Consider the following 23675-nt stretch of genomic DNA (forward strand, 5'->3'; position numbering starts at 1 on the left):
TTGACATCAATGACAAAATGCTGATAAAGTGTGTAATAAAAAAATATCTTAGCATTTTCTGGATTCAATTCCAAATTTTGCATCCTTGGAAAATGTATACAAAGTTCACTATTGAATTTCTACAAATAAACACAATTATAATCATTGCAGCACAGACACAATCAAATAGGCCAGCTCTTCACAGTATTCTTTACAAATTCTGTCATAAAGAAGGAGCAACTAAACATCAAATCTGACCTTGTTTTCAGTAATTTAGAGTACCCAGACATTATAAACCACTAAGGGCTACATTCGATATTTCTGGAAGTACTAAGTTATCAATATGTCAAATATTGACAACACCATTTTGTGAATGAATCATTAAGTGTCTACCTGATTTTTACGATATGCTGTAAAAGTCTAAGACGACGCTTCAGTAACTGTAACCGCAGGACAGACAGACAGACAGACAATTCCACAGGAAGTGAGAAGCCTTGACACCTAGAATAGCTCAGTGGTTGAACTTGAGTACTTCACAGGTTTCAGCCACTAGGAATTGTGAAGCTGTTAATTTTCAGGAATACGTATTTTTAACAGTAAGCATAAGTGAAGTCAGAGTTTGTTTTTTTAATTTTGGATGAGTTTTACAAAAAAGTTTTTATTCTTTGAACTTTATACTCCTTGCAAACACCCAACTCATGAATGAAAAACAACTCATTTGGGTCAAGACATGATCCTCCAAAGGTTGTTTTTACTGACTATTTACCTTTTAAAAGGAATAATTATAGAGGCGGATAAAAGGAATGGTAAAAGGAAATAAGTGAATAATTAATAATTGGATAATAACTTTAAAAGAATAATGATAGAGATAACATATCTTTAAAAATACCTGCCTCAAAAAAAAGTTACTCATAGTTTATTATTGAGAAGAAACCAGAACCATTCTGAGTCCTTCTATGAAAATTCTCTCATCTTCAACCAAGCACTTCTATAACAATTTTTCTTTGATAAGCCATTTTTTATATTTTTCATGTGTATTTAACATAAAAATTAGACAGATACAAAAACAAAACGGATAGTGGAAACAGAATGCTGTACTTATTTAAAAGCTTCATAGAGGCTTTCTCATCAAGTGGCTGGCACTCTGCAAAAGGTACACACATCACGGCTTGGCCTCCCTTTAGGAAACAGCAGCCACCATTTAATCTCCGGGTTTTCAGTTAGAATGGAAGTTTCAAAAACAAAATGGCTGCTGATCACAGTGTCCTACAAACGTCCACATCCGACTACCGAGGTAATTAAATTATCTCTTAGATTTCCCTATAGGATACGTTAATTAGCATAGAATCATTTCCTTAATTTGCTGTAGTCACCAAGGACAACGCCATTCTTACAGTTGTGTTTATTTTCTTGCTTGACGACAAATTGTATTTGCTGCTGCACTGCCACAGAGCACAAATATCTAATTGATTACCCATAATCAATCTGCTGCTGGCTATGGGCAAATGAAGAATTATTAAACCATTATAGAAACATTATTGGTTAATCAAGTTTGTACTCTCTATGACAGACACTCCTGCCCCCATTCTTCTTCCTCACAAGCAGAACCTGGTTTTGACCGGCTTATCTACTCTTCCCCTTTGAAACCTGAGTGACTTGGGCAAAGCTGACCCCACCTCTAGCTCACAGCATGAGATGATAGTAACCAAACATAAAGTAATAGAAACCAAAGAAAGTACTACTATCCTTTTGGCCAGAGATTGGTTGAGTTAATCAAGACTTGCTGGGCTTTTCAGCTAAATTGGCCTATCAGTCCAGGGGAAATTTTACTGTATGGTGATGGGAGAGGTCCCCTCTGTGTCTCTTTCTCTGGTCCTCTGTCTTTCTATCTCACGCAAGGTATGAACAAGGAGGCACATCGTCCCATTGCTGCTGGCGCTCCTCATGGGAAGGAAGCCAGTCCGAGGACAGAGCTAACCCATCAGAAAGGGTATGACCCTCCCTGCCTGAGCCCTCCCTACCTTCTCATATCTTGTCACAAGGGATGAAACACTTCTTGATGGGTAAAGCCAGTTTTGTTTCGGGTTTCTGCGGCTTACGGCAGGAAACATCCTAACTCTTTAATATAGCCTATAACGAGGAATCCAGATACCTCATACAGATCAATTAATCTTTTTAAGTTTAGCTTTCTTAAGTTCTTACAGGGTTGTCATCCATCCACGTTAAGCCTGTTCAGGCTCCCCAAACAACTTCATCTTAGATATTCTTAGATATTCAGCTCTGAGATCAAAGTTGAGGAGTCTGGAAGTCAGCAGAGGCAACATTACCAGTCTTTAGAAGTTATAAACACTACAATTTGAATCCACCGGGGAGGTGCAGCCTATACTTTCATCTTCCTCTCCCCACTCAACATTCAATGAGTCTTTTATTCTATTTCTTTGATGTTTCTTCTAGCTTTATCATCATCTCTGGCCTCAAAAACCCTTGATTCCTCTACCCGCTCAAGCCACTGGTCCATTTCTCTGTTCCTAGTCACAGCAAAATTTCTCAAAACAGTTGACTGAAATTCCTGCCTCCCTTTCCATATCTCCAATTCTCTCATCCACCCTTTCTGACAGATTTGCAATTTCACTGCCCCACTGAAAAGACTTTCTCAAGTCTGTCAATGGCTTCCATTTTGTCAAATCCAATGTCCACTTTTGTATCCTAATCATACTCAACCTTTTCTCTTCTGGAAATAGTTTATTCTCTAGGCTTCTCTGATACCACACACTTCTATATTTCCTCCTGACTCGTTGCCTGTTCATTCATAATCTCCTGTTCTGGCTCCTACTCTACTCAACCTCAAAATGATGGAATATCCCCACAGCTCAAACATGGGCCCTCTTCTCTCCTCCATCTAAACTCTCTCCTGATGTGATCTTTTCCAGTCTCATAGCTTTAACTATCATCTACCTGCTGATAATTTCCAGTTTCATATCTCCAGCCCATTCTCTCCTCTAACCTCAAGGCTTATATACCTAAATGCCCACCTGATATGCTGAACTGAATGCTTCAAGGCACCTATAATTTAAAATGACTAAAAGAACCTATGGTTTCCTCCTGCAGACCTGCTCCTCCCACTGTCTTCCCTGCCCCAGAAAATGGCAGCACCATCTACCCATTAGTATGTCAAAGATTAGGGATCATCCTTGACCTACCTCTCACCCTTACAACCTACATCTTGCTGGCACTCCCATCCAAATATATCTGGAATTCAGTTCCTTGTCACCATTTCCCACTTCACCCTTGTCCACGCCAGTGTCATCTCCCAACCGAACCACTTTATCCAGCTCTCTCCCTGTTTTCCCTGCTTCTTTCCACCTGTCAATTCTCTCTCCATACAGAAGCCAGAGTGATCTTTTAAAAGTATAAATCAGATCATTTTATTCTTCTGCTTAAAACCCACCAGTGGCTTTTCAGACCACCTGGAAAAATATTCAGGTTCCTTGTTGTGGCCCTGAAGGCTCTGTACGAGCTGGCTTCTGCCTATGTTTTGGCATCTTCTTCTTCTACTGTCCTCCTCTCACTACATTCTAGATACTCTGGTGTTTTCTTCTGTCCCTGGAACACAGTAGCATCACTCCCACCTTTGCATTTGCTGTTCTTTCTTCTCAGCATGCTCTTTTTGCACACCATCTTTGCACACCTAGATCACTGGTCTCACTTTAAATGATACCTTCTCCTAGGGACCTTTCCTGGCCGTTTGATCTAAAGCGGCCTTCCACTTGCCCTCAGTTGCCCCGCTCAGTCACATCACCCACTTGATTTTCATCACAGCGCTTATCTCTATCTGAAATACCCTTGTCTGGTTGTTTAATTGTGCATGGTCTGTCTTCCCCTCTCTAACTATAAGGATCATGAGAGATCTTGGTTCATTCGGTAGCTGGAACCATCCCTGGCTTCTAGTATGCACTCATTAAACAGTAAAGAATGCAATTATAATTCATACCTTTACCATTTTTCCACCTTGATATATCTGCTAGCTGCCTCTCTGGTATCCCTGATACATCCCCAATACCACATTGCATCAAGAGTGGTGTTTCTGTCTAAGGTCATCCACGAACTTTCTCCTGTGTACTGTCCAGCTTCCTGTTCCTCCACATCCTCACATTTGTCCTCTGCTGCAGCCACAAAGAACCACTTTCCACTCACAGACTGTGCCTCTCACTTCCTGCCTCCCTGCCACACAGCATTCCTCTTCTCCACTCTACTCACGCTGCAGGATCATGGTCCCACATTTCCTCCTCGCTGGTTGGAGTCAGTCACTTCGCTATTTCTAGTACATAATTCCATATTGGCTTTGTCAGACTAGAGTGCAATTATTTGCTTATAGTCTTGTCTCTTCTACTAGTTTTGAGCTCATTAATGACCTGAAGTTTCTTACTCTTGTTTAGTCAGCAACTGGTACTGTGTAGGCACTCAACAAATGCTTGCTGAACTGAACTGAATCAAACTGACCCCGTGCCATATCAAAAATACGTATATACCACCCCCCACGCAAAGAGACAAAAGGAGTTTAGTTAAAATGATATCTGGTCCATATCATAAAAATAATATGAAAAATAATACCAGCAATATTTATTGAGTGCTCACTATAACATGAATTTTATGTGCATTATCTCTCTTAAGAGTGATATTAGGAAACAGAGGCCTAGAAAGGTTAGTAACTTGCCCCAAATCACAAAATTAGTGAGTCAATATTTGGAACTCAATTTTTTTTAAAGATTCAAGGCCTACCACATCTCCTCTTGAAGTTATTTGTATGGAGAGTACTGATCACCACTTGGTGGACATGCTCAACGGGACCTGCGCCACTGGGAAAAAACATGCAATTTAGGAACCCCAACTCCCACCCACGCTGTGGTCTGCAGAGGAAGGAGAAGGCTGCAGAGACAAGCACTACTGGGGAAGCCACGCCAGGATGAGCCACCGCAGGACCGACCACGGCCTAGTCTCAGATCTTGGTTCTCACACATTTTTGTTCTTCTACCTGACCTGGTGTGAGTAGATTTTCTGGTTCTCTCCACCAAAAGAACCTTGACCAGAAGGCATCATTAGCCCTGACAGGTCAAGTTCCTTCAGAAACCAACTTGAAATTGATGCGAAAGACGTTACCTACCTTGGGCATGCAAATCACCAAATGCCCTGTGGTCTGGGATCTTTTAGCAGAGCTGCTATCAGGTTTGACTTCTGCAGGAAGGACAAGCTGAAATGGCTGAAAACAACCAGGGATGCACGGAGGGTGAGTGCGTATCACACGAGAGGGCTACCTTACACAGTACTTTTGTGACAAATTTAAGATCTACCATTCAATTTTTAAAAAATGTGCTTACACTCATCAGGAAAAAAAATAATATATTATAATAATATAATAAAAAATAATATATGCCTGAACTATTTTACCTATTTTAATGAATAGTCTAAAGAACGGTCATCAATCACCAACAATGAAACACTCATGGGTCCATTTATGTTAACATGGCTGATAAAGGATTTATAGATAAAACATCAACTTACTTCCATTTTAAAGTCTTCAAGTTATCGCATAGGAATGCTTAGAATTAGCAAAAAGCACTATTTCAAAAATAAAATTATAGTTGGTATGAACGAAATATTGACAATTTATGATGAACCTATTATTTAAATATAATTAAAGCATAGGCTACCATAAATATGATCACCTTATCAGCTTTGGGAAAAGTACTAACACAATAGATGAGGGTTAAAAATATTCATTTTATCAAAGCATACAATGGTCTGCAACCATTCCCGCTGAGTACCACTCCCACGGTATAAAATCACGTGCCTAAAAAATAACTCTCCGATTGGGTTCCTCTTTTTCTGTTTTAGTATTACTTTAAAAAGTTCGGCAGCCACCTGGCTTGGCCCAGGGCTTGGCTTTAAACTGTAGCAGTCCCACAGGGCGATGCTCACCTTCCCCTTGACGAGCACTCGCACGTACGTTGGCCGCACATCAACGTCGATCAAAGACGTATCCAGATACCTTCGAAATTAAACACACCAAATCTTAGCGCGTTCCAAAACATCAGGTTTAAAGAAATGCAAATACACAGTCACACTTACGGGACCATTTTAAATGAGGAAAGTTGACAATTTTCATGCTAAACAGGTCTTAAAAAAATTTGTCTTAAATTGATCCCCGGACCAAAGGAAATTCAATATATCAGCAATTTCATTTTTAGACCCATAAGCGCACTTAACATTGATTGCCCCTAACCCAAAAATATCTGCAGCCTGAAACACCAGAGGTTTGCAAAAATCAGTTTGTCACGTTCTTTCCTGAATATTTTATTTTAAGCCCCTAAGACTGCCTTGAACATCCAGGAAGGCTGAATGCGGGGGGCCTGCAAGCACCAGCCCCTGCTTCCTTAGCTGCTCTCCAGCCCCTGCAGCGGTTCCACAGCTGCCCTGACCCCGTCTCTCCTGAAGGACCATTCGCCTCTCTCCTTGGAGGCACATTCTGCTGAACAAGCGAAGCCCCCATCTATGCCCGTGACCCCGGGATCAGGCGGCAATGATTCTCCTCCACTTCGCAAGCAAACGGAAGATTCAGACTTCACATCCCTTGTTACAATAAGAAGTTTAGCCAAATAATTATGTTTATACGTGTTGAATATTGATTGTGAACATGCAAAAATGCAGCGATGTTTCCAAAATCATGAACATTAAGGCAGATGGGATAACGCTGGGGTTACAGGCACGGGTGTCAGCCACACAGCCTTGTGAGGAGTGATTCCACCCCCGCCTGCTTTATCATCTGGGACCACGTCTCTTAACCTCGCTAAGCCTCAGTTTCCTCATCTGTACAATGAGGGTACAAACAGTGCCTATCCCCTAAGATGGCTGTGAAGACACGTGCCTAGTGCCTAGTACGAGTTAGTGTTAATAAAGCATTGTTATATTTTATTTAATAAAAATTTTTATAATAATAATAAGTAGAGTTAAGAGGCCGGCCCCGTGGCGTAGCGGTTAAGTTCGCGCACTCCGTTTCAGTGGCACGGGGTTCGCTGGTTCAGATCCTGGTGGCAGACCTAGCACCGCTCATCAAGCCATGCTGTGACGATGAGGAGATGCTGTGGCAGCTCACAGAGTGTAACCAGGAGGACTTACAACTATGATATACAGCTATGTACTGGGGCTTTGGGGAGAAAGGAAAAAAGAGGAAGATTGGCAACAGATGTTAGCTCAGGGCCAATCTTCAAAAAAAAAAACCCAAAAAGTAGAGTGAAGGTTTCCTACAACTTCATGTTTAATATCTACCATGTTCGTGGATTACATATCCTTTTCCACGCTGAGGGCCTCCTAAAGTTCATCCGCCCCTACCTACAGGGTCTTTGCATGTGCTGCTTTTCTCTGCCTAAAACAATCCCTTGCCAGCTCTCACTACTTCTCATCCTTCAGTTTCAGCACCCGTGTTGCGGCCCTTCCCTAACCACCCCTTATACCACCAGCCACCAGCCTCCACACACCGTTGTTCTCTACCCCGATCTCTGTTCCTCTCCTGCACAACACTCTTGCCCCTTTGTAACTAATTACTCATTAGATGCCTGCCTGCTTATTGTCTGCCTCCCCTACTGGGCCGTAAGCTACAGGACAGCAGTGACTGCATTCAGAACACGCCGGTTAGTCTCCAGGGCCCAGCACATAGTAGGGATTCTATAGATATCTGCGGAATAAAGGCAGGCAGCATACATGAACGAATGAACCTAACTTTCATATACATATCCATGTGCCAATGAAGATAACAAGAAATTTTAATGTAATAGTTCAGACAATCATGGGAATAGAAGTGTTTTACTCCCTAGGCAGCAGAAATATCACCACTCCTTGAAAATGTACAAGCGTGGGGGGATGAGGAAAGCTTTCACTTGAGGACGGAATGTGAAGGAGCCAACAGAGCTAAACAAGAGAAAGGGGTGCACATTGATTAAACTCTAGAAATAAGGTCTAACCACGGAAAGGACTTAAAAGGATGAAACAGAGAAAGTTTAACTGAAAACCAATGGAAAGGGCAGCTTGGGGACCTGGAGGAACAGAGGGCATGAAGTCAGCCGGAGAAGAGCTGGAAGCTACTTACAGGTAGGTGGCCTGGCAGTCCGCGGGCAGAAGAATTGAGAGGAAGCATGAGAGAGCAGCCCAGGGGACGAGAAGGGACCGCACGAAGAGCCGGCCCCTATTCACAACAGCCAAGGGGGAAACAACCCAAATGCCCATCAGCCAGTGAATGGACAAACAAAAACGGAGTCTAGCCACAAATGGAATATTATTTGGCCATGAAAAGAAAGGAAATTCTGCTGCATGCTTCAACATCAAGGAACCCTGAAGACACCATCCTAAGTGAAAGAAGCCAGACAAAAAGGCCACATACAATCCCGTTTCCAGAAAATATCCAGAAGAGTCAAACCTACAGACAGAAAGCAGATCAGCATTTGCCCCAGGAAGGCGGAAATGAGGGGTGACTATTTAACGGGTCTGAGCTTTCCTTTGGGGGTGACGAAAATTCCCGGGGAGTAGATGGTGGTAATAGTTGCACAACACTCTGAATTTACTAAGTGTCCCTGAGTTGTACACATGAAATGGTTGAAATGGTGAATTTTAAGTTATGTGTATTTTACCGCAATTAAAAAAACGAAGTTGGACCTAGGCCTGAGGGTTCAACTGGCGTCACTGATTACTGTGTTTACCATGACAAGACTCACGCCCCTCGGGTAACTCCAGGATAACACTCCTCCTACTTCACCGAGTCATTGAGAGATTAAATAAGACAGAGCATGGGGAAAAAAGCCCTTAAAAAGAGGAAGGCTTTTCATTATAATCCGTGCATGTAAATGTCCGTTGACTCCCATCAGCAGTATGCATTCATTCATTCATTCATTCATCATTCCTGTACTAACTGAGCTCCTCCCAGGGGCCAGGCACCGTTTTAGGTGCTGGAGATTTAAGGAGAAGGGAACAAACAAAATAAAGTGCCTGCCTCAACTACAAAGTTTAAAAAATGCAAGCAAATTTATAGTTTGCCAGGTAGAAATCAGAGAGCAGAGCGAGGTGGGAGGAAGCACTGCGCAGCAGTAGGTACTGTTACCTGGGGGGCGGGGGCAGGGAGGGGCAGAGAGGCCTCTATCATCCAGGACATCTGAACAGAGGCCTGAAGGACATGAGGCAACAGGCCCCACGGACACCGAGAGTGAGGGTGGTACAGGCAGAGGGAAGCACACGTGCAAAAGTCCTGAGGCATCAGTGGGTCTGAAAGGGGTGGAGAAGCAGAAAGATCCTGCAAGTGGATACTGAAATCATCACAAGTTGAAGGACTGTGAGCCAGAATGTAAAATCTTCAAGGAATGAGGCAGACTGGCCTGGCGTCGCTGAGTGACTTCAGCCAGGAAGGGTAGAAGGTGACAGAGGCAGACGGTGTGAGTCACAGCCGTGGAGATTCAGGGAGGAGAGAGCAACAGTTAGGGTGTGGTGATGAGGGGCAGGCAGGACACCCCTGTCACTCCCGCCCATGGGAATGAAGTGTGGAGGAGAAACCGTCATGATGCGGGATGCACCATGGGAAGAAGTGTCTGCTGGCAATAAAGAGGCTGCTGTTCACGCTTTAGAACTGAAGAGATTGCAGTTGAGAAGGAAAAGAGAAAGAAATGCCATTAAATATATCCATAATAAAACATGCTCACCTGTACACGGCTAGGTCCAGGACGACCTGCTTACGCTTTTCATCATCTTTCAAAGAGAAGTCAAGTCTAAGGAATAATCCATTTGGGGAAAAAACGATGATGTCTTTAGCAATACTGTACAGATAAACTATCCCACTATCAAAAATAAATTTGATAATACTTATATAATAATCTCCAATGACAAACCTATTTTGGTAGCTGGACAATAAATGTCTATGTTAATTTAAAAATTTCATTAGAAACCTACACTATATTCATAAATTATCGCTGTTTACATTGTTTAAAAGTGATGATCTTAGGGTAAATTACACACAGAAAATCTGCATTGGTGCAGAGACAGAGACATCTGGTAGTTAAAATTTTCTTTTCCATTTTGTTCGAGTCTGCTAGAAGCAAACCAAAACACTGGAATTATTTACGAAGAAGTAAAGGTTGTGTTTGCCTCCCCTTATCCAGCATTCTATTCCTTAAGTTTTAAACAGTCCTGTCTTCCTTCTCTTTCCTTGACATCTTTTTTCTTTTCCTTTCATTGTTGACCTTTCCATTGACCTGCAAGATGCTGAGACACTGCCCATTCATTATCTATCACCTCCATTTTGTAGATGAAAAAATGGAGGCTCAGAGAGGTTGACACAGTGGGGAATGAGGCCATATGTGTGGAGAGGCAGAATTCCAAAGCCCTAGTCTTTTAGCTATACCCTGAGGAGGAGTCCTAGGCATAACTTCCAGAATGTCACCATACTATTCAGAATGGCTTGGTCAATTTTATTTTGAGCACTTCACTTATAACCCAACAAGATTAAAGAATGCAGGCTAAATTGTCTGGAAAAATGTAAAATTAGCCATAGAACTGGCTGTCAGCAGTAGGTCTGCTTGCGGCAGGCATTCTCATTGCTTTCCACGATCCAGCCATGCGGGACTTCTCCAGTTGCTCAAATTACCCCCGCATTCTTGATCTCATCTCAGGAGCTTTAAATGTGCTATCCCCACTGCCTTGATTGCTTATTCCCCAGTTTTCCAGCCATTCAACTTAACTCTCCCTTCATATATTAATTGAAAGGTTTTTTATGGCAGAGATTGCTGGTTATTCCCCACCATCTGCTCCCCCTGCATCATAGTAATAGGACGCCTGATTTTAACTGGCACATGGTGATGCAGAATAAAGACTACATTTCCTAGCCTCCCTTGCAGCCAGATAAAGTCATGTGATTTAGTTCTGTGAAGGACAGTGTTGCATGGTGTGTTCCAGGAATTTTCCATAAGAGAAAGAGTGTGTGCACTTCCTCCCTTCCTTCTCCTTTATTCTTCTGGGTAGAAGAGATTATAGGAGGCAGAGGCATGAACCATAGAGACTACTCAACAAGCTACTGCAATTGTCCAGGCAAGAGGGAGCTGACTTGCTCTAAGGTGGTGGAGACGGAGTTAATGAGAAATGGCTGGATTCTGGTAATACTGAAGGAAGAGCTCATAGGGCTCACTCATAACACGAGAGAGAAAAGAACCAAGGATGAAGCCACAGTTTTTGGTCTTAATAAGTGGGTGGATGCTCACTACTGAGACAGAAGACACCAGGGGACAAGCACGTTATGGTGGACGGTGGTGGTGGGGACAGAAATTAGGACTTCTGTTTCAGTCATGAGAAGTTTCTGATACCTATTTTATATCCACACAGTGACGTCAAACAGCTAACTGAATATACGAGTCTTCAGCTCAGGGAAGAGGCTGGGTCTGGTTGTGAGTAACATAAAGATGGTGTTTAAAGCCCCGGGATTTGGTGAGATTCCCACAGAGCGAATGTGAAAGGAGAAGACAGCTGAGGAGTTGGCCCCAGAGCAATCAGGAGACAAGACAACAAGGACCCGGCAAAGCATAAGAAGATGTGCAGGTAGGACGGCTGAAGAGTCAGAAGCAGAGGGAAGAAATTTCTTCAAGGAGGAAGGTAATGATCAATGTGGTCAAGTTTGCAAGATCAGGTAGATGGGGACTGATATATGAAATGATGTGGCTGAATACAGAAATGCTGTGAACACAGAAGAGAAAAATGAGGTGACTAAAGACGTTTCAGGGCCAGCCGCGGTGGCCTAGTGCTTCAGTTTGGTGTGCTCCACTTTGGCAGCCCGGGTTTGGTTCCTGGGCGTGGACTTACACCATTTGTCTGTCACTGGCCATGCTGTGGTGGCAGCTCACATACAAAAAGAGGAAGATTAGCAACAGATGTTAGCTCAGGGCAAATCTTCCTCAGCAAAAAAAAAAAAGAAGAAGAAGAAGAAGAAGAAGAAGAAATTTCAGGATGATGGAATATGCAGAATGATTTCAAGAAGGAATGCGAAGTGAGGAATTGGTGACTGAGGACAGACGCCTCCATTGAGGACTTTGACTATTAAGTGGGGGCAGAGAAACAGGGCTGTAGCTAGACAGGAAACTGGGAAAAGGGATGTTTCTTGGTCTTATTTTCTTTTAAGATGGAAGAGATTACAATACATTTGTATACTGATGTGATTGATCTGGTAGAGCAGACAGAACGGACACAGCAGAGAAGGGATAATTGCAGAAGGCAAGTCCTGTAGCAGGAGGGGTGGGATCAGTACACCAGCAGAGAGAGTGACTCCAGATAGAAAGCTCACCCACAGCAGGAGAGAAGCAAGTATGTGCTACAGGTCCAGGTACATTGGTAAATTAGTGTTGGTGGGTGAGAAAATTTCTTATGTTTTCTCAGTGGAATAAGAAACAAGGTTCTGAGCTAAGGCTACAGAAGTGTAAGGTGTTGCTGAGGTAAAGACTGAGGAAATGGTGTGAAGGTAGCCTAGAGGCGAGGGGGAGAATAAACTGCCCAGGAAGATACAGTAACGTTGCCAGAAATGCACCTCAGATCTGTGGTCACAAATTTACAGTAGGACCAGCAAGGAGAGTTGAATGTTTTCCTCTGGCCGAGTATGAGGGCAAGCTCAGGAGTGGAGGCACGTTTATTCAAACAGGGTTGGGGTTTTGTGAAGTGAGGATGATGGAAGGAAAGAAGGACAAGAGAGTGGAAGGTATACGCCAAGGCATGTTTTCTGTGATGAACTATAAAACCAAAGCAGGGTGATGGAAGGTGAGAACAAGACAGGTGGGGGCAGTAAGAGAAACAGTGGACTGAACTGATCCATGGTCTTAGTGGGGCCTGTGACTGCTGGGGTGGAGGGAGTTCCCCAGGAACACAGGAGATAGCGCTCATGAGACACCTGCAGGGAAGATTCTGGAGGTGGAAGAGATACTGACGATGGCAAATCTAAGAATGAAAGTGGATTGGGAGAGGGGCTGGAGGTGGAGGAGAAGATGGCTGGAGGTGAGGGGGTCCAGGGATGGAGAGGCCAGGGCTTTGCTGTATCATCTATACGTAAGATGAGGTGACAAGCCTGATGATGGCAGGAGAGGCAGAGAGAAAGACACTGGTCTGGGAGCTAAGATCTTCAAGGACTTGAGAGGGGCGGTCGATCAGGAGGTAGGTAGGTGACCTGACCGTAATAAGGAGTGGAGGTGGCATATCTAGATGGCCTGGACTTCAGAGAGCTGGGGATTCTCAGGGAAGGAGAAATGGTCTGAAAGCAGCTACGAGGTGGAAATTCCTCGTGGTGTAGGTGGTGGGGAAGAGTCAAGAAGGCAGCAGGAGAAGCAGAATCCTTAGCAGTTTCCATCAGCGAAGGAAGCTAGAAGGGGCACTGAGAGAAAAGGTGAGGCTATGGGTTTTGTTGACAAAGCACAAGCTCCAGCGGGCACATGGAAGGGACAGGGCTCAGGGAGCGGGGAGAGAATGAGCTGGATTAGGAGGGGTACAGAGCCACACGAGGATAAAATTCTGGAGGATGACAGATGACCTCCTTGATAGAAGTAGGCGGTAGGAGGAGGGGGTGGTGGGTGATCAGCTCTTCAGAGAATCCCCCTAAACAGAATTGGTTTGGGGTCAGGTAAGTGGTCAGTGTGGCGAGAGGAGTGATGGTCCTACCAGAGGACACGTGCAGCCCTGTTGTAGGCTGAAGAAGGACGGTCTGCCCACTAGATTGCTAAGCTCCATGAAGGCAGAAGCCTGGGACAGTCACTGCTGTGCCCGCAGCACCCGGCCTCAGGTCTTGGGCTGCAATCCTGCCTGCTGGATGAAGAAGCTGTGAGTGTATAGGAGGGGAGAGATTATAAACCTGATCATGGAAATGCCTAGAACTGGGCTGGCACGGGCAAGTCGGACACACCACCTATGAACTAGATGAACCTGGGCGAGTCGCTTCACCTCTTTGAAGCTCAGGTTTTGGACCTGTAAAAAGAAACGTTGCCTATCACACGAGACTGCTGTGAAGATGAAGTAAATGATGCCCAGGAATGACTCAGGACAGTTCCTTTACCATGGTAATGGCAGAGCGAGGGAGGTGACGAAAGTAAACAGGTTTTGAGTAATGAAATGAAGTGAACAAGATTTAGTCCACAGCCTTTTTGGTCTGTATTTTGGCTGCAAAAGGCTTTCTTTTGCCTGCTTTCTATTTTCAAATTTTAAAGACAGCCAGATAGGGTAGATCAGGTATTACTATACTTGAGGATTTCCAGTTTGGATATTTTTCCTCTCTTTAACTTCATGGAGGTATTTATGTGAATTTCTTTCCTTAGCTTCTGCCTGCTTTGTAGATCTCTCCAGAGCATAAGGTAGATGGATAGGGCACATATCAGCATTCTCAGCCGGCTTGTTCACGGCAGAGCTTCAAATATTAATAAACACAACAATCATGCACTGGCAATTTTCAGGCATAAGATTGTATATAGTCCAACCAAAGTCTCAGGGGATACATAAATAAGTGAGATTTCCATATGTCAAGATCATTTTCTGGATGCCAAGAAAATGAAACATAATGTTATGTACTTGAAAATATAATAGATGCTTTGCTTTCAAATATGCACAAAATGACATTCTTATTAGACTCATCGAGCTTGTTAAGTGCAGTCAGATACCTTCCCCACAGAGCAAACCATAATTATAACGACCAATAGCACAAAATGTGCTTCTTCAAGCCTCTATCTGACCTCACATACTTGGGCTCATTTACATTCAGGGCTTTCCCGTCTTCAGTTATCAAGGTCCTGGCTGGTTTCACTTTCTTCTTTTTGTCACTTAAGATTGGGGGTGGGTGGGAACAGGGGCAACGGGAAGAGGGAAAAATAAAGAGAACAGAAAAGTAATTAATATTTTGGTGAAACAGTTTAAGAAAAATTAATCAGATATTTGTGAATACATCAACAATTCACTGTTATGAAGTCCACTCTTTAAATTCTATGCTGGGAATGGACAATCAAGCCAGATTTCTGTGCGGTTGTATCTATATCTGTAAGGCAAAAATGTGACCAAGACAATTTGCCGGATAATTTGAATGGGGGAAAAAAGGAACTCCTTTTCAGGAAATATCCATGAATATTTACATGAGTCTATTCTATGCATGATTTACTCAGATTACTGTCAATTCTCGATTTGTGTATACAGTTTCTGCTTTAGTTAAATTATAATTTTTAAAATGTCAAGTAGAATCTATTCTATAGAAATAAAAATACCAGTACATAAGGATCTACATAAAAGGACATCCAGCAGGCATTATCTGTAGTGGCGAAACCTCGGAACCGTCCTGAACGCCCACCAGTGGAGGAATGACTGGATCAATTGTGGTAACAGCCACACTAAGAAATATTTTGCTGCTATTAAAAACTGTGTCCGCTCTTTACCTACTGATCTAAAAAGTGATAGAAAAGTGCTGACGGTGTGTTTAGCAAGAACAAATACATAAAATACACGCCCATTTTTGCTTTTAAAAAGACTCCAAATCCTACATTTGCAGAAATGCTTTATATGACTGTCAAAGATAAAGAAAGTTCTGGTGGGGTTGACCTCAGCTTGTTAACGATCACTCTCTTGAAGGGGGAGGGATAGGAGGAAAAGAAATGGAGCAAAGAGGAAAAGATTCACAGAATAACACGAAAGAAAAATGCAGGACGTTAAGTTCTGTTTATTTAAAACGTTACTGGAAATACACAGAAACTTAAATAGCCATTTATGGACAAGCTCTGAAAGACCAGATGGACAAATTTATTTAGAAGATGGAACTGCAGGCAATTCTTTGCCTTGCATTTCTATTGTTCTTTTAATATAGATTTTGCGTCAGTTAACTTTATTTTTAAATGTAAATTTATTCACACTCTTCTGAATCTTAAACTGGGCCCTCCAGTCCAATTAAGTTAATGTTTCCATTAACTACGTTATTCTCCATGAACCAGGACAATTAGGGGGCATCCAGAAGAGGCAAACATCTCAGGGACCCACTATAATGGGCAGACTGCAGCACACTTGAATCTCGGGGACCCGCCGGGATGGGGGCACTGCAGGACACTGGAATCTCGGGACCCACCAGGGTGGGGGGACTGCGGGACACTGGAATCTCGGGGACCCGCCGGGTTGGGGGGACTGCGGGACACTGGAATCTCGGGGACCCGCCGGGTTGGGGGGACTGCGGGACACTGGAATCTCGGGGACCCGACTGGGTTGGGGGGACTGCGGGACACTGGAATCTCGGGGACCCCGTAGGGCTGGGGGGACTGCAGCACACTTGAATAGAGTGACTTGGACTTTCAACCAATGTGGCCATACTTTTTTTAGGCTGTCAGGGAGAGAAAAACTTTCTCCTGATTTCAGGTTCAATACAATGAATATTATATATATTATATCCTCACATACCTACATGTATACATATGTGTATATACGTGTCTATGTGTATATACATCAGAAATACAGTACACATTATATAAACATGCAGAATTTCCATTTCAAAGGGCTCTTGAACCTGCAAAGCACTATTATATTTATTGGCTTGTCTAATTCTCTTAACGATATGGTGGGATGGGTAAGGCAAGTGTGATGATCCCTGTTTAACTGACGAGGAGACAGATGAGGAGAAGTTAGGTACCCGCCAGCATCACACAGTGAGGAAGCAGCAGAGTCATGACTCGAACCCACGTGTCCTGATGTTGTTCCAGTGCTCTGCTCAAAGCACTGGGTGGCCTCTCAGTGTGCAAATCACCGAACTTTACAAACAGGTATTTTAGACCGGATTTGATTCTCATTTTTATACTGCCCTATCTAATTAATGAGGAAAATTTTATGAAAGCAGCAGAGATTTCTAACAGTCTTTCTACTTTTTTAGTTTTTTTGCTCTTAGTTGGTAATCGTAGGGAGGGAAACTGTGTTTCGCTCGTGTCATTGCCACACAGATTACTGTATTTCACAGCTAACTGATCACATTCTTGAGCTCATGAATTATAAGTATTTCCATAAGTGATACGTTTGACATACTAGACTTACGCAATGACATGAAATGGAATGACAAAGAGCCTCTTTTGAAAAAGCTACTCTGAAAATAACAGCTTAAGCATTGTAGCTTCTAACACATCATCATCAAATTATATCTAAACAATTCAAAAGGGAAAGCATATTGGTGAATATCCAAGAGAGTTGTATTCGAAAAAATATAATGCCCAATGAAACTAATTTCTAATTATAATTTCGGAAATTAGAAGATGCAAAGGAACTCACTCATCGCACAAATTGGCCTTTTTCTTGGTACCGTAATAACCAGTATCTCTAACACAGGCCATACTATTACGTCAAACATTCAAAGTCGTTAAAAAGCTAAAGACAGACAAACAAAACCCTACCTAAAAATGCCATCACTCATGACATTCCAAAGAAGGTGGTTCGATATTAATAAATGTTAGCAGATACAATTCAAAGAGCTGGACTTAGAAAAAGCAAAGTCTGCATGATGGCCAATAAAGATTTTAACAGAGGTAATGGGCAAAATAATGTGCAATCATGAAAATATATTCCATAAGAGAGGGTTACCTCGCTCTCAAGGATGGGAAAAAATGGAATACCTTAATTTTTCTTGGGCTTTCCGTTGTTTTTCCATATGTCTAAGAGTTTCCAATCTGGATTCAGGGGTAAACAGAGAGGGCTTATTCCAGAATTCCAGGTCATCCTCCTCGTCCTCTACTTTCTTTCTGTTGCATTCCCCTTCCTGTATTTCTGGTGCCTGGAGGTCTTTGCTCTCGACAGAAGATGGGCTAGGAAAGAACACAGAGCAGAGGAGACCAACAATGGATCTCTGAGTTTCAGCCTGAATGCTGCCCTTAAATATCCTGTACATTTGTCTTACGTTATCTTCTTACTTTTGAATGACAAGATGTGTCTGAAGGAGAGCCTGTCCGAGGTGGACACACTGCCACACTGGTGGAAATTACTGCCACAGCACTGGAGCAGGCTCTCAATCTGTCAACACAATCAGGTTCCAGGGTTCACAGACCTGGCCGATGTGAGTCCAGTGGGGAGCTTTATCAAAAGTACAGATTCCCGGGCGCCCATCAGAGAATTCACTCAGTAGATTTGGGGTGGGGCCCAGGAATCTGTGTTTTACAATATTTTGTAGGAGGTTCTGATGATCAGACAAGTACGGAGGCCACTGAGCCCTAGCAATCACCCCACCTCCAATCTTGCACCCTTCAATTCCACCCTCCACACTGCTCCCAGAGGGTTCTTTCTAACAGGTAAACTTGATGATATTATTTCAAGGTTCTTTAATGATTCTCCATCTCCAAAATTCCCTAGTGGGACATATGAGATCTTCCATGGTATGTCCCTTGCCTACTTCATTTCTTATGAATAATTTTTGATTTGGTGGCTTTATATGGTAACAGTGCTATGCTCCCCTTTTCATTCATGTTTTGCGGACTGTCAGCGAGTGAAATGATGTCTCTATACAACATCAAATGGGTATTAAATGAGATACCCAATGTTCGTTCAACTTGGATTCAAGAAATATTTACGAGCATCTTCTGTGTACCAGGCACCAGATTCAGTGCTAGCCAAGATGGACAATGATGCTGCCTTCAGGAGGTTCTAGTCTAGCAGAGAGAAAATGCCACTATTCAACAAGTAAATATGAGGTATGGCCTCTCTCCCTAGAACATACACTCTGTTACAAAATGACATTAAATGAAAAAATCTACATGAAGCCTCAGTACCAAGTACGGCAAATAATAAGTACTCATTAAATGTTAGATTTCTTTGCTGTTGTTACTGAGACGACAGGACACAAAAGGCTCATTTAATTGACCTTCAAATAAAATGCTTTTTGGAAGGATGGACCAAAAATACTAGAACACGGGGGCTGGCCTGGTGGTGCAGCGGTTAAGTGTGCACGTTCCACTTCTCGGCGGCCCGGGGTTCACCAGTTCGGATCCCAGGTGTGGACATGGCACTGCTTGACACGCCATGCTGTGGTAGGCGTCCCACGTATAAAGTAGAGGCAGATGGGCATGGATGTTAGCTCAGGGCCAGTCTTCCTCAGCAAAAAGAGGAGGATTGGTGGCAGATGTTAGCTCAGGGCTAATCTTCCTCAAAAACAATAAATAAATAAATAGTACAAAGAGAATATAGAATAACATTCTATTTATAGATTACTTACATATTATAAACTGCAACTAGATAGTTGAATAAGCAAAATATGGCAAATTACTGAAAATAAATGCTTTGCCATATGGCTATAGTTCTTTATGGTATTGAAAAAGCAATCTATTAATGGGATCTATAATAGCCTACAATATTCTAGCTAATCATCACTGAAATAATTGGTTTCACTCTCATTTAGAAGAATTTGTTTTTGCTGGAAAGTGACTAATTGGTTCACTTTTATCTTTTGCAACCTAAAAAAAAAAAAATAGAAAACCATAAAAATAAATTGTACTTAAGTAAAACTATAGAAATATCAGCTAAATAACGTAAGTCTCCAAATGCATATAAACGTATGCAGCTGGTTGATGAAACAGACTGAGCTCATTAGGATACCAACAAAAAAATTTGCTCTTCAACCACTTCCTTTCGATCTGCTCTCGGAACCCTCTTCCCACTCATGAGCCGATCGCACAGCCCTGCAGTCACTTTCAAGAACAGTCTCCTCTCAGCTCACACTCACTTTTAGATATGAAAAGGTCTACATGGAGTTTAAATAAAACTTTAGACTTACATCCAAATCGAAGCCTTTCCCTTCCCTCTGCAGCCCTTCTCCCCTCACCCAGCCCAGATGGCACTGCGCATGGGGAGGGGGACACCGGCTGCTCCCACTCCTCACGGCTCACCTACTCTTTCTCTCTGTGCCCCATCCCACTGGGCTTCTTCAGGTTCCCCCTGACTTCAGAAATTTGGGCCTGAGAGAATAGATGGGGAGAAGGAGGCAAACATCTTTTATGAAACTGATGCTGTTACAACTTGGCTGTTGGTCCCCTCTCTTGAGAAGACATTTGTGACTTCTTGGAGATACTACAAGAGCCTACCAAGTGCATTGTTCTCTGTCCCTGAGTGATCACTATACTACCTGGCTGGCCATTTGTGACAGCTGCTCAGCTTCTGCCATTGACAATCCACCCCACAGCCTCATTGCCACCACTCTCTTGGGCAGCATCCCTTCCAGACAGCTCAAGCACAAATCCTTTTACCATATGTACTTGGTCTATGGGAGATTCACAAATTCTTGCCATGCCAAAAGCTTACAGTGTAAGCTGCTTCCATTAATGTTCTGTTTCCTGACCCTTCTGCTCCCAGATACTCCAGGCCACATCTCACCTTTTCAATTCTCCATGCTGGAAGCAGGCTCCATCCAGTCAAGAGATGAGATGCTCATCTCCCCTTCCTGTAGCCCCCAAATCTCTATGGAGTTTAGCCTTGCAGCCCTGAAAGGGAAATAGCCTCCTATACCTGCCCAACTATACCAATGCTTCACATTCCAATGACTCTCCTCCAGAACTTCTAGGTTTCTGTTCACCTAGGCTAAATGGAGCGACAGGGGTGATGGCTGCAGGACCAGCCAGTCCTGTGGAGGAAGCAAGAAGGCACCTGCAAGAAACCCACCTGTATGCTTCCACTAAAATGCAAAGAACAGGTCATTTTAAACTTTCGTAAACTTTTATAAACCAAGAATAGAAAAAGATCCCCAACACATTTTATAACTTTGATGAAAAACAGCAGGAAAAAATACAATGAAAAAAGGATATTAAAGCATAAACTCATTCATGAACATACATCTACATTTTGTAAATAAAATACTAGCAAAACGAATGCAACAATGCATTAAAAATATACCATGGACAAAGTGAGTTTATTCTAAAAATTTAAGGATAGTTTAATATTGGAAAATCTATTAACGTGATTCAACACGTTGACAGAAAAACATGACTCTCTCAATAGATGCAGAAAAAATATTTAATAAAAATCCTGTATCTGTCATGGTAAAAGCTCTTCACCAACTTGGAATACAAGGAAACTTACTCAACTTTACCAAGCGCCACAGCAACTATTATACATCATTATAATCATTATAATTATACATCATTAAGTATATCATATACTTAACGATGAAGCACTGGAAACATTCTTCTTAAAGTCAGGGACAAGATACACATACCCGTTCTTACTGATGCTATTCCAGCCCATACTGGGGGCCTTAGCAGACACCATAAAGAAAATATGAAGCAGAGGCAGAAGGATTAGAAAAACTTTTTGAAGGTGCTGATTATAAAAAATGTGTTTTTCTACACAGAAAACACAGGATAATCTACAGATTAACTATGACATCTTTTTTTAAAAAAAAGGTCCACAAGATTGCTTAAAACAATATCAGTATACAGAAATCATTTGTCTCTTCATACATCAGAAAGAACCAATTACAAGTCTACTTTTAAAATCCCATTCTACAAGGTACTTAGAAATAAATCTAATGAAAGATGGTGTAAGACCTTTAGAGAGAAAATTACAGAATCTTACTGAAGGACTCAGAAGAAAGCCTAAGTAAACAGAGAGAGCTATTCCAAAGTTCAGCAAGGAAAGAATCAATGTCATGATGATGTCAACTTTCCCCTAATTAACATATAAATTAAATGCAATTCCAATCAAAGTTACCCTTTTGGGGAATTTGAAAAATAGATTCTAAAATTCTTACAGAAGAGTAAAAAAACAAGAATAGGCAAGACAAGTTTTAAAAATGAGAATATCTTCTACCAAATATCAAGATTTACCATAAATCTATAGAAATTACAACCACGTGGAGATGCTCCCATGGAGCAGTCTAGAGAGCCGGGACATGGACCCGTGAGTAGAGGGAATTTGATAAGGTGGACTCACAGATCAGTACGGGACAGAGATGGCTAGCTACCCACACAGGAAATGATTAACACCCTACCCCACGCTGCAGTCAAAGGTTAACTCCAGAGAGACAGACATGACACTGGGGTAATGAAAAATTTCATAAACAAGACCAAAAAGGACAAAAATAAGTTTAACTGCATTAATATTCCTGATTTCTATAAAACAGAAGAACTTATTAAAATTAAAGACAAGTCATAAACAGGGAGAAGATAGTTGCAAAGCACATAACCACTAAAGAATTTGCATCCAGGATATAAAAACAACTATAAATCAATGAGGAAAAAACACCTTACAACATATGTAAAATATGCAGAGGACCTGAACCGAAACCTGAATATCCAATAAACTTAGATGACGTTTAAGATATTCAAACTCACTAGCAATTCCAGAAATGCAAATTAAATATTAGGTGCTATTTAACAACCAACTTGACTGGCCAAAGTTTTGAAATAGCATATTATCTACTATTGGAGAGATTAGGAACTCTCCTATATTGTTGATTTATGAGTATGAATTAATGCACTGTAAAAAACAACTGGGCAATGCATATGAAGTTCAAAAGATATTCATAATTGATGATGTGGCAATGTTACTGCTGGACACCCTAGAGAAACTTTCTTACCTGTATAAGGAGACATGTGCAACATTGCCTGAAAAAACAAAAGAGGGAAAATAAGCTAAATGGCCACCCAAAGAGGGATGGCTGCCCCGGAGCTGGCACCCACTAGCAGGGCCAGGCAGGTTGTTAGAGCCGCTGCCCATTCTGATTGGTCAGGCCAATGAAACACCAGCTGTTAAATATTCTGAATATCACCTCTGGGATAAACTGTAATTTACTCAACCAATGGAAGGTTATCCCACAGTTAGAATGAATGAACTAGGGCTACCTGTCTTCATACGCATAAATCTCAAAAACATAACGTTGAATGAAAAGTGAAGCTGTAGAAAGATATCATTCATGCTAAAAAATATATATATATACACCAAACTACTCTTGTTTAAGGAGGCATACCTATGTAGTAAATACATTAAAAATATGGACGGGATCAACATATACCAAATACATACTAACTTTAAGATGGCGGACGTCACTGTGGATGAAAGGAGGAATGAGATGGGGGAGAAATACTTACAACCTACCAATGATATTTTGTCTCTTATTTTAAAAAAGATCCAAAGCAAACATGCAAACTATTGGCATTTATTAAATCTGGGTGGTGGAACCATAGATGCCTATTTAGTTTTTTAATGGTTATATATGTCTGAAATACAATTATTATTTTCTCACGTTTAACAGATTCTGTTATCAAAATATTTAAAGTTCCACCATATGGAACCAAATCAACTGACTATCGCTGTAATTCCCTTAAAATAAGCCAGCATGAAAAGTTCATGTTTGTAAAAAGGACTAATTAGGGGCTTATTAATAACATTAAAAATATATTCATTATATAATTCACAAAATGGAACATTTTACGATGCAATCAAAATTATTCAATTTATAAAAATGTGATTTGCATTTAACTTTCCTAAAACATTCCTACTTTATAAATCTAAGTACACCTGTTAATTTATCTTTCCTGTGCATCTTTTGGAGAGACCTGTCTGAGGATAATTTTAGACGCAAATTAAAGTTGCTTGTTAGGAAGGGCATTTTTTTTTCCTACGGGAGGAAAGCCTCACAGAGTTGTTACAAACAATGG

At 41.8% G+C, this 23675-nt stretch overlaps 1 protein-coding gene and 1 long non-coding RNA gene across 11 annotated transcripts in view; one reads left to right on the top strand and one right to left on the bottom strand.

Moving 5' to 3' along the window:
• Window positions 1-23675, bottom strand: part of DNAAF11 (dynein axonemal assembly factor 11) — a 101413-nt gene that overhangs the window by 43486 nt on the left and 34252 nt on the right. For 4 of the 10 annotated variants that reach the window (XM_070221841.1, XM_070221836.1, XM_070221834.1 and 1 more), the window contains exons 6-10: window positions 17652-17840; window positions 14760-14846; window positions 9717-9782; window positions 5956-6025; window positions 5137-5236 (exon numbers count right to left, since the gene is read on the bottom strand). In XM_070221841.1, coding sequence (XP_070077942.1) covers window positions 5137-5236; window positions 5956-6025; window positions 9717-9782; window positions 14760-14846; window positions 17652-17840 — 512 coding nt within the window. The remainder of the gene's footprint in view (window positions 1-5136; window positions 5237-5955; window positions 6026-9716; window positions 9783-14759; window positions 14847-17651; window positions 17841-23675) is intronic. The other 6 variants (XM_070221837.1, XM_070221835.1, XM_070221842.1 and 3 more) reach the window with 4 other exon arrangements.
• Window positions 1198-15305, top strand: LOC138915466 (uncharacterized). Its single transcript, XR_011421446.1, has 2 exons — window positions 1198-1273; window positions 11389-15305. It is a non-coding gene; the product is annotated as an uncharacterized lncRNA (long non-coding RNA).

The sequence above is a fragment of the Equus caballus genome, chromosome 9 (genome assembly GCF_041296265.1).
Source record: "Equus caballus isolate H_3958 breed thoroughbred chromosome 9, TB-T2T, whole genome shotgun sequence".
Classification (NCBI taxonomy): domain Eukaryota; kingdom Metazoa; phylum Chordata; class Mammalia; order Perissodactyla; family Equidae; genus Equus; species Equus caballus.